The following is an 11,952-nucleotide window of genomic DNA, read 5'->3' on the forward strand; positions in this document are numbered from 1 at the left end:
GGTCTACTAACTTCCCAAGCTAAGAAGGGCAGGTGGAAAGCGAGGATGTCTTCCCAGGCAGCATGACTTCAAAGACATCATCTGACCCATACCCTCCCTGCCTCTGTCCCAGCTGTGAGACAAGCTTCAGTTTTCTTATGAGACAGGATTTCATGTAGCCCAGGCTGGCCTCAAACGGCCTGGTATGCAAAACCTATAGCTCCCCAGCCTCTCCCTGCTCCCAACGACTCCCAAGAGCAAGAAGCATTTGAAATCTTCTGAATACTTAGAACCCAAGGCTCTGAGTGGCCAGGGGTCACACCCTGGGTGAGAGTTGGTTGATCTCTTCATGGGCTTGTATCCCAGGATCCATGTCTGATCATCACCTTTGGACAACTCAGAAGGGTGTCTTCCACAGGGCTTAGCCTGCAGAGGTACTAGGCAAGCCTCAACCCTTGTCCTTTTGCGGGACAAAGAAAGGAAAGAGGCTTAGAGATGGACAGTGATTCAAACGGAGTCACACAGCAGATCTAGAGTTTGAATCCAGGCCTGGACTCTGAGCTTAAACTTGTCTTGCCCTGAGCCTCTGAGCCTCTGAGCCCATGGCAGGTGGACAAGCAATCTGACCAATCGAGCATCTAATCTGATTCCAAGGAATAGAGAACAGCACTCTCAAGAGACCTCAACAGAAGCATCAAAACAGGAAGGCCAGGGAATGCACGGGAAGGTAAGGGATCACCGTGGTCAAGTGACACATGCCACTCGCTGGAAGATTCCGGGTCTCCAGCTGAAGCAGTATTCCTCAAAGGCCAGCAAAGGCCTGAAGGGGCACCTGTCCTGCCTCCCTCCCCCCACTGCTCTCCTAGTGGAACACAGTGTAGCTAGCTGCCTTCCAGCCAAAGTGTGGCCGGACCAGGAGCCATGAGGTATGGCAGGGGCAGAGCCAGGGCAACTCAGGCCACACTCCAGCCACCAAAACATGATCTTTGGGCCCTGGGTCTGTGTACCTCAGAGATGGTCATGGCAGCAGCCATCTGTATGGAGCCATGGGGCGTCTCTCTTTAGCACATCCCAGGCTACCATGTCGTGTCCTATCTTGACCTCTGCCAGCTGTTTCTCATCTTACCTCTGCTCAGCAGGGCCACACGATGTGGGTGACTCAGCTCCAGCTCCCTCTGTAGAGCTGGATGTTTTGGCCAGAGCCATAGAGTTTCAGCTCTTGGTGGGAGACCTTAGCATATCCTCTATGGCTCAGGGTCTCATACAAACAGCATCCAGTTCCTCCTGGGTCTAGCCTGATAAGTGGAGTTTTCACCCCTCATCTGTGATAACTTCCCATTGCAACAGATGGGACCATTATAAAAAAAAACCACAGCCAATCAAAATCCAGAGATGTGGAGCCTAGTTCCAGTGGGTCATCCACAAAACAACCCTACACCCAAGGGTCAGGAGACAGTTAGGAAGAAGGGGCAGAAAGACCACGAGGGCCAGAGGATCAGGGATTGTGCTATGAGGTTATGTCACATCAGAAGCTACGCCCATAAAGTCATAGCAACATGACTGCCCAACCTTGAGTCGAATGAGGATGACATCAGTGAACACGTCAAACTGCACAGGGAAAAGCCCACAAGACCCCTCAGCCTTACACAAAGAATTATAGACAATGGAGTAAAACTGGGAGCCAGAGAGGTGGCCCTCCCAGAAAGAGCACACCAATTGGTTGTCTGGTGACAAATGGTCAGCCCTGAAAACATGCATGCGACCAACAGTATATGACTCAACAGGTTATATTTAGGAGTATATATGTAAATGCAAATACATATACACATGCAATAACAATAGATGAAAAGGAGACCATGGATTTGAAGGAGCGATGGGAGGGGTATGTGAGAGGCTTTGTGTGTGTGTGGGGGAAGGTAAAGGAAAAGAGAAATGTTATGTAGTTAAAATACAGTCTCAAAACAAACAAAAATAAAACAAACATGATGTCTATCCAGGGTTATTGTGTGGGTTAAGCAAGGAGGAAATGGGCTTGTGCCACAACAGCTCCCAACTGAGGTAGCTACAGAACCCGTAGGACGTATGTCAGCCTGACCATCTGCATCTGCAGTCTTCCTCATTTGCTGAAACCATAAGGAAGTCTGTCTGTCCACAGTTCATCCCTCTTACTTTCCTATGGGAACGTCCATCCCATGATCCACGGTCAGAAAAATCTGACCTCTGTTCTTATTGCTAACCTGACCTATGAAAAGCATCCATCTTCCCTTTCTACCCTGGATGCTAGGAAGCTCAAATCAAACTTAAATCTGAGTCACGGTAGCGATTACAGCTGGGTCTTATTCGCCTTCCCTCCTATCCTGTATGGAGAGAGCTTATCTGGTGCGGGGCTTGAGTTGTACTATAACGTGGCATGGTGTGGCGAGAGCACGGCCTGGTAAGGCTGTTGGGCAGCTCAAGCCCCTCACCACATGTGCCACCTTGCTGTTGGGCTTGGGAGTCCCTGTGAGACAGGAGACATTGTTTCTTCATAAATTATGTAATCTATAATATTTTGTAAGAATAAAAGGAAATGGACTTAGATATTGAGTGACCCAGAGCAACTTAACCTCCTCTCCATACCCCAGTTTTCTCATCTTTAAAGTAGGCCCAGGCCCTGAGCTGGGCATACTGGAAATGCCTCACCAATGCTCACCATAGCTATTACGACAGTTGGACTAGCCTTGCACTCATAGGTGGGCTGACTAGGCCTTAAGCATGTATTGGTCTATGTGGCCTGAACCCTGGCAATCTTGGTCCCTCCTGTAGTGCTATGGGTGCTGCATGCTCATGGACCCTTGCACATGCTGTGTGCCATCATGAGCACTGGGGCACCCTACCTTCATTGCTCTCTCCCGGTGGGTGGTAGAAGGATAGTCCCAGGGAGATGATGGCCGCGATCTCCAGGATGATAAGTGTCACGTCCTGTAGCGCTTCCCACACCAGCTGCAGGAAGGTTTTTGGTTTCTTTGGAGGTATGAAGTTTTGCCCAAAAATCTGTTTCCTCTTTTCCAAGTCTGGAGCGGTGCCTGGTAAACCTGTGGACAGAGGGCAGACAAGTTGGGCTTGGGGCCAGGAGAGATGCATGCCTGTCCCTGGGAGCTGAGGATGGAGCAGGCAAACACAGCAGGGACCTTCCAGGCATTTGCCCTAGGAGCCCAGTGTTCCAGGTAACTCATGTCCTGAAGGGGGCTCTGCTAAATGAACCTAAGCACATGGATGCTTCCAGACTCCAGGGGACATTCCATCCCTAGAAACAAGCATGCCAGAGAACATCTCACATGCCTGACTCAGGACATCATAGCCCAGCCCAGCCCAACTTGCTACAGCTCAGCAGTCATATCACACAAGGACTCCTTGGTGTTAAGCATCTGCTATAATTTATTAAGTATTGGGCTGAAGGTGATCACCAGAATGACTGTCACCCAGTCACAAGGCTAAAGGATTCTTAGCTCAGACCTTTGTAAGCTACAGAACCTGTGACTATCTACAAGTCTTCCTCCCCAGACCTGGCTGGTGACCTGCCTTGGGAAAACACTCTCTGGAAATGTAAGGCCAGAGCATCTTGGATCATCCAGATGTCCCTCTGTTCTCATGGGTGATGCTGACCAGGGCAGGTAGAGAGCGGTGTAACAGGGTGGACAGACATTGGAGGGATAGAGCTATAAACAAGGACCTCACAGAGTCACCAGGAGCTGAAGGAGGCTGGGAAGAGCCTCTCCTGATAGATCTAGGGCAGAGTCTGGCCAACACTCTGGCTTTCAACTTGGTGCTCCAGAGAGAAGCCACTCCTGTCTGGAGGCCACCCACTTTTGGACAGTGTGCTCCAGTGAGCATGGCAGTGACCATGCAGCCCGTGTCTTCCCTGATTCTGACTTTCCACACACCTCCTAACCACAGCAGAGCTTGGAACTCCATTTAATTTCTCATGAGCCTCTGCTGGGCTTTGAATCCTGCAGACCTTCAGTTTCTCTCCTTCTGCTACAGTGATGGAGATGGTGATAGTGGTAGTGATTGTGAGGGTGATGGTGGTGGCACCTAACTCACAGGGTTGTACACTGCTCAAGTCAGCAAGCATTTGTTATGTTCCCATGTGGTGCACAGCCGTGCTGTCGATCCTGGGGCAGAGCTGAGAACGAGACAGCACAGTACCAGTGGGGAGCCAACATCCCATGTGGACACACATGTGCATTCCTGTGAGATTTATATGGGGGGAGGGCAGCAGATACTCAGGTGGTTCTGGTTGTGGCTCCTGGACCAGGGGCAGCACAGACAGCCAGGGAGGCTCTTGTCCTGCACCTGTCAGTGGGGTTCACTGATAACCCACAAGCTCTCTGCGCCTAAATAACTCCCTAGCCCCCTTCATGCACCTGACCTCTTGCCACACTGGAAGTGCCTTGTTATTCCCAGATGGACATCATGTGTCCTATATTGCTGCATTGCTTCTCATTTGACTTCTAGGCTATAGCTGAGGTCTCTTTTACTCCATCCCAGCCCACTCAGCTGTGCCTGGCTGGCTTCTGACTCCCCCTGATCCTGCATACCCATGCTGAACCCTCTACATTGTCCTTCTGTGTGCTGGATCCATCCTCGCTAACACATGGATGACTAAGGACTATCAAGCCCCTCACTGAATATGCAGAGATTGGTGTGATGAGCCCCAGTATTGGGCCACAGTAGTATCCTGCTCTATCCTGCCCGTGCTTCTTTGTATTGTTATTATTAATGTGTGTGATGTGGGGGGGGGCACATGTGTGCCACAGCATGTGTTTAGAGACCAGAGGAAAACACTGTGGAGCAAGTCCTTTTCTTCCACCTTCATGTCAGCTCTGGGACTCTCTGGCTGTCAGGCTTGCGACACAGGAACCTTTGCCACTGAGCAATCTTGCCTGATCTGGCCTGTGCTCTTTCTGAGCCTCCTTGCTCCTACACAGCATGCCCTCTCTCTCACAGGGGCAGACTGCAGCCACCTTACCGTATGCCAGCCCTGGCCATGATGGGTTATGGGCTTGTGGGATGATCCGGTCATGCTCTGGGACAAAGGTTGGTCTGAGGCCTGCCCATAGGCTGGCACAGGGGGTCTTAGCCTCATCTCACTCACCACTACAGGCTGCGTGTCTGAGTGTCGTGAGGGCCAAGCATGCAGGCTATCACAGGAGAGTTAAGGTGGGTGGAGTCAGGGGTGGGGTGTACCTTTCTCAAGAACGCAGCCCTTTAGTCTTTTCCTGGGAAGGCAGAAGAAGCCTGAGGCATGCTGAGGTGGGGACTTAGGATTCAGCTATTATATTTTCTGGGGACCTTGAACTCATGTTACCAGGCTTGGTGGCAAGAGCCTTTACCTTCAGGGCCAGCTGGCTGCCCCTAGAAGGTACTGTAAGCTGGAGTTTGGGTTATGTCATAGTCCTCTGTAGGACCACCCACTGAGGCATCCTTTCATCCCATAGTTTCTGAGCCTCTAAGGAAGCTGGAGAGAGTAGTGTACAGGCAACTGGTCGGTGGCTCATGGCTGTGAGCACTTAGGGGCTTGCAATCCAGGGCTGGGCTTCAGGGAAAGCAGAGAGAAAGGTCATGATGAGGCCATCCTCAAGACCCAGAGTGAGAGGGAACATAGCTTACTGGATACCCAAGGGTCCTGCAGTGGCCTCTCTGGGAGGCAAGGGAAGCCCTGGGCACCCCAACTCTCATCTGAACAGTAAGAACGAGGAGTCATTTATTTTATGAAGGATAAGGGCTCTCCCATAAGCCCTGTGCTTAACTGTCCCCATTGTCCTGTGCTGGGCTTCTCATTCGGGATGTCCACACAGAGCACAAACCCAGCCTAGCATGCTCCTGGGAACTTCTGAGGCTTTGTGGCTTCCTCTCTGCCGCCCTGCATCCCAGCATCCCTGGGCTTTATTCTTTCAACCTCAAATCTCCCATTTTTTGGACTCCCTGGAGGGTGGTGTGCTCCTTAGTTGTGTACACCAAGTGGGGGTGAAATTTAGGCTTTCTTCTTGGAGTGAGTGCTATTGAGGGTGGGGACTGCCAAGGCTGGGGCTCCAGCAGCCATGCTGAGATTTGCCAGGCCTTGGGCTATCAAGTCCCTGTTCTGAGCCCTCATTTTCCCATTTAGACATTGAGGTCTTCACTAAGATGGGGCTCCCAGAGGATGCTGGGATTCCTGAGCAATTGTGTTGGGGGTCTGTTTTCACATGTGTGCATAAAGACTTTGGGCATGCATGGTTCCTGTGACCTGGCATCTATAGGGCGGATGGTGGATAACATGGGAGTCAGTTCTGGGTTAGGGGGAGGTCAGGTCACAGCTCTGAGGTTCTGTCATGCTGGGAACTCATAGGCCAGACAGTAAGAGCCTGGGTCCTGTGTCAACAGACAGGGATGGCAAACTCCACAGCTGTTTGGTGACAAGTGAAGGACGCAGGAAGGAGGCCATCAAGGATGGTGGAAGCTAAGACAAAGGGTGCATTGGCCCTTTGATGTGGGTCCCTGTGGAGAGATCTTCCAAGCTTCTAGAAAGCAGAAGGCTGGAATTCCATACAAGATCTCCATTTTGGAGATGGTTTGGGGACTAAACTCAATATACCTAAGGGCTGAGTTCAGCCCCAGTTGCCAATATAAACCATCTAAGGCCATGTGACATTAGCAACCAGGGGCTACAAACTGCCACACTACCATGGCCACAAGTGACTACTATGAACAACCACACTGTTACCACTGCCACTGACTGCTGTGTCCCAACTGCGCCCACTCCTACTGCTGTCCTGGGCCTGGGTGCTTTCTTTTCTTTCCATGCTAGAGATGGAACCCAGAGTCTTTTGTATGTGATGCAAAACTGTTTTACCTTGGAGATACACCCTGGCCCAGGACCTTCTGTCTGTGTACACCTGTCTTAGCTGTCAGAACCCCAGTAGAGTATCAGCACTCCTCTATCTGGGTCAGGAACTTGGCTTGGACCTCTCTCTCCTTGCTGTATGACCCTGAGAAGATTTTACATTCTTTCTGGAGTGCCTTGGACAATTGTGCTTGAGGATCACTGGGAACCAAGATTTTGTCAAAGCTTTGTACATAGTTAAGATGTTCCTGAGTCATATGGTATAGACCTGCACACTGAGACCTAGGGTCCTGCTAGAGGGAAGGCCAGTGATACAAGCCCAGCAGCCACCCAGCCCTTCCCAGCCTGATGTGGCTGGGTACAGACTGCGCAAGCTTCTAGAAGCTTACAGTGCCTGCACCTGATGTCAGGTCCACAGTAGTCTGGACCCCCGCCTACTCTGGGTGTCTAAGAAATTGAAACCATGCATCTAGCATCCAGGGTCCTGTTATGTACATCTAATAAAACAACAGTGGTTCAAACTAGACAGCATCCAAGAGGCTTCAGGTGACACCTTGGGACCTAGGATGAACAGGGGACTGTGGGTGTCTGGACATGTGCCAAGGGTGTGGTTATAATCCTGTGTTGTGGCTGTGTGTGGGGCTCCATAGACTATCCCTTGCCAGAGGCTGGCCCAATGGGCAGCTCCCAGGAGCCTGCTACTAGGGACTTGCAACAATTGGCTGAAATAATGAAACAGGGTAAGACACCTGGACTGCTCCTGCTCTGTGCCCTTGGGCAGGTGGCCTTCTGTCTCTGGGCCTCATTTTCTTATGCCAGATGCCTGAATGATAATAATGTTCAGAGTATCACAGGACCCAATGGTTGTCAGCTGCTAGTACTGTCATTATTAGCAACCTACATAAAATGCACCAACAGGTGCAGGATCCCAACCTGGCCTCACACTGTAGCCATGGCGACATTTAAAGTGCTTTCATGCCTGGGTCCCAATGCTGGTTTCTGGCTGAACTGGGCAGGGCCATGTCTCAAGGTGGAAAGAACTCCCTGGAATCTTGCTGTGCTACTGGGGTGTAGTGGTCCTCAGACCAGAAGCCTCTCCCAAGAGCTGGGGGAAATGCAAGTTCTCAGGTGTCACCTGGACTGCTACATAGGTCACTGGGTGGCCCTGTCATCTGTATGGTTACCAACTTCCTCAAGAGTAGGAAGTGCAGTCTCTGTGTAGAGCTGTTGACCTGTAGAGGTAGGACATGTAGGGAAATGGCTGCTAGGTGACCTTGGGCCCAGGGTCCCTGGAGAAATGACACCTGTAGGCCTTGGATCCGTGGCCAGCCTGGTCCAGATCACATGGTGGTGGGTCACAGAGTCTGGACCCAAGGAATCGGCCCTTTGCTCACTTCTTCAGGGTTTCCAGTTTCCATGGGTACTGCCTGACTACTTGGAGGGTCTAAGCAGCTTCCAGGTTCACAGCCTCCAGGAGGCTACAGTTGATGCAGAAACTGCATGTGGCTGAGAACTTGACCGACCCAGACATGGGGCTGAGGCAGCTAGCACCCTGGCAGGGAGAGAAGGGGCAGGAGGAGGAGGGGAAGGAGGGAAGCAGTCAGGGACTCACCCTTACTCCGCTCTGAAGAGTCCCCAGGCCTTCACAGCCGCCCTGCTCCTGGTCCCCTGGGGCCTCTTTGAGGTCACATTTGCTGCCTTCTCATCAGGCCACAGGTTCTGCTCATACATGGCATTGCTTTCTTAGTCTTGGCTCCTAGGTTCTTACCCAGGACCCCCTACCCCGCCTTCTTCCCTCTGTTGATTGTAGTGTTTAGTCTGGTGGGACTTTACCACCTCCTCCTGAGAGCCTTTCTTGATTTACATAGCAGGAACAACCTAGGCTTCTTACCATTCCCTGATACCCACCCATTACCAGTTCACACTTTACTCACACACATTGCTCACACTAGCCCTTGGGCTAGGCTTTGGCCTTGGGTGGGGACATGGTAGGGTGCATGGGTCTCAAGCCCTGATTGAGACCTGACTTTGCTGCTTCCATCTTCTGGATACTGATGTTCGGCATCCCGAAGGGGCCCTGAGAAGCCTTCCACTCTGTCCCATCTCTTTAGGGATCAGAGATGGGATGCGGGTGTCTAGGCTGCTCAGAGACACTTTAACACAGCAGAAAGCCTTGGACTTCCAGGAAGCCATGCAGGCTTGGCTTAGACTCTGGGACAACTGTACACATATGTATCTCCCCTGTGGCTTGAATCTATCAGGGCCATGGTAGGTAGCAGGGTTAGCTGCTGTTCATTGTGCATGCCAGGCATGTGCACAGCCTGCTATCATATCCCTGTCCTTGATCTGAGCCAAGCTTAGTTACTGCCCATCTTCCACGGCAGAACTTCTATGGAGGCTATCTCCGCTCAGGGCTCCAGAATGTTCTATGTGGGCAGGGAGGAGGGTTCATGGGAAGGGGGATATGGGGGTGGGTAGTGGGAATCTCTGCATGATGTGAAAATATCAATTATTTATACCAAGGGACAGTTAGGCCCCTGAGTATGAGTCCTCAGATGAAACAGCTAGCAGCCACTTGGCACTTAGGATAAATAGCAAACAAGTTGTTTAGTGTGAATGATGTCCTGTACAGTATTTGGGACATATGACTAGTAAATTAATTACTTGCTGTTCACCTGAAATATGAGTCATACTGATCGGCACATTGTGCCCCCAAAGTTCCTCTAGGTCTCCCCTGGATCCACTGTGCATGGCGCCATAGTCACTCAGTGGGGAAACTGAGGCACTCAACATGAAAGTGATTTTCTCTTTAAGTAGAATGCTTCAGCTGCAGAAGAGGGCTGGGTCTGCCCTTCCACCCTGACCCTCTCCATGCAATGCACATGTAGGGGGTGTGACCAACAGGGTAGTTGTCTCCTTCAAATTAAGCTTTGTGGGCATTTCATAGTCTGTTAACCTCACAGAAGACGCTTTATTCGGCCTGTCTCCTGGTGCTTGATCTCTCCCCTTAGAAAAAATTAGAGGCCCAGAAGCTGTTATCAGTTTTTTGAATGGCCGGCCGGCAGGCCTTCCTCCACAGGTGGCAGGTTTCAAAACACTGCAAGCAGCACTTTCCCGCTGCTCCAGGAGGGGGCGCCCTGCACAATGGACAGTAGGCAGGTGGGTGCCTGTCTCTGAGATTCCATTCTCCAAAAGCGGCGCCCAGGGACTACCTGATTCTACTTGTTGAAGATAAAAAAGGGTGATTATGGTATGTCTTAGGTACATGATGGGTATGTGGAACCCAGGCAGGATACTCTTTCCTTCCTTTGAGCTCTGATGCTAGCCACACTGAATCAGCAGCAGAGCAGCCTACCTTCTGCCGACTGTGACACAGAGCTAAAGCCCAGATCATGGAGGCTCCATGACTGCCCTTTCCATGCCTGGTAACTTTTTGCATCAGAACCCAGTGCCTAAGTCAAAGGCAAGGACTCTGCCACTCTCTGGCAGCTCCGGAGCCAGCCTTGTCTTCTACACAGAGCCTTGGCTGTGGATGAGAGCTAACTCCAAGGCACCTGAGGGGATTTGGAGAATGTAGTCACCAGGCTTGGTGTTGCTAAATATTTGTGCTGTCAGTGTGATGTGGGTTCTTCCATTAGCATAAATAAAAGCCTTATATTTTGAGGAAAAAAAAACCCATACAAGCCCTTTAAAAAAGCTACATTTATAGAAAACCGAGTTTCTGTCTTTGGAAAGTGAGTGGGCTAAAAAAACTGTAGTGCATCTAGCCAATAATATACTACATGGCAGTTCTTTAAAAATGAACTCCGTTTATGTTCCCTCGCATAGGAGTTTCTCTGAGGAAACCTGATGAGTGAGACAAGCATTAGAACACTATGTGCCGTTCGACTCCATCCGTGTAAACCAGAAAATGCTACATCCCACTGGATGCACACACCTGCAAGTATGTGCGAGATATGCAAGGACCTGACCTAAACTCGCAAAGGAGGCGCTGGAAGAGGCAGTGGGACTGGCTGTGGTGATCTGCTCTGACTGGAATATGTGAATTTTAAACAGGAGAATATGTTTCATCTGAATAATTTAAGGTTTAATTATGAAAATGAAGGGTTTTTTTTCCCCCTATACAACTTTTAGATGAAATGGACCTGGAGACCGTATCGCTGGGTTAATATTTTAGCCTTATTTGTGAGCTGTGTGTTCCTGATTGGATTTCAGCTCTGTCATGGCATGGCTAGGATAGTGCCTAGGTCATAGCCTGGGCATGAAGATGCAAACAAGGTATGGCAAGCCAGGGACACAATAGGTACTCAACAGATGGCACACAGTAGGTACTCAGTAGATGACCCTATCATCTCTCTCCTTCCCCCTTGTGTCTTGTCTATAGCTCTCTTTCAGGACCATCCCTACCTCTTTTTTTTGGGGGGGGGGACAGGGGAACAGGGTCTCACTATGTAGACCAGGCTGACCTTGAACTCTCAAAAGACCTGCTTGCTTCTGCCTCCTGAGTGCTGGGATTAAAGGCGTGTGTCACCATTATGCCAGGATATACCAGGCTATCTTCATCCTCTTAACCCCACTGCATATGCCTAGCAAAACTCTATCCAAAGAAAAAAGTATCTCTGGCCAGATGATTCCTGCCTGACTCCCACGGTCAGGTCACCATCATTGCTGCCCCTTGGGTAGCTTCAGTAACTGGTCTCTGCTCCCATCCTCGGTCTGCGTTTTCAGAGTGTATGGAAGGTGCACTGTGTTTGTGTTAAATCCTTATCTGTTACATGCTGGTGGTTCCTATCACATACAGTTAAAAGTCACAATCCTTACCACGACCCAACCCCTGGTCCCTGCTGTCCTCTGGTGTCTCACTGCCCCATCTCCACCTTTATGCTCCAGTGACGCTTGCTTGTCTCTTTCCTGAGGCTTCAGCATAGTGCAGGCTTCAGGACCTTAGCAAGTGGTGCTCCCTAGCTGGGAATGCCCTCCTCTTTGGCTGAGCCTTTCTTGGTGATGGTAGATTCCCTTTCTATTATTTTCTTTTCTTTTCTTTTCTTTTCTTTTCTTTTCTTTTCTTTTCTTTTCTTTTCTTTTCTTTTCTTTCTTTCTTTCTTTCT

At 50.4% G+C, this 11,952-nt stretch overlaps 1 protein-coding gene across 14 annotated transcripts in view; it reads right to left on the reverse strand.

Annotated features, from left to right (window-relative positions):
- The window catches only part of Atp2b2 (ATPase plasma membrane Ca2+ transporting 2), a 301,832-nt gene that overhangs the window by 70,616 nt on the left and 219,264 nt on the right, over positions 1 to 11,952 (reverse strand). For all 14 annotated transcript variants that reach the window (XM_029478501.1, XM_029478498.1, XM_029478497.1 and 11 more), the window contains one exon: positions 2,856 to 3,053. In XM_029478501.1, coding sequence (XP_029334361.1) covers positions 2,856 to 3,053 — 198 coding nt within the window. The remainder of the gene's footprint in view (positions 1 to 2,855; positions 3,054 to 11,952) is intronic.

The sequence above is a fragment of the Mus caroli genome, chromosome 6 (genome assembly GCF_900094665.2).
Source record: "Mus caroli chromosome 6, CAROLI_EIJ_v1.1, whole genome shotgun sequence".
Taxonomy (NCBI): Eukaryota; Metazoa; Chordata; class Mammalia; order Rodentia; family Muridae; genus Mus; species Mus caroli.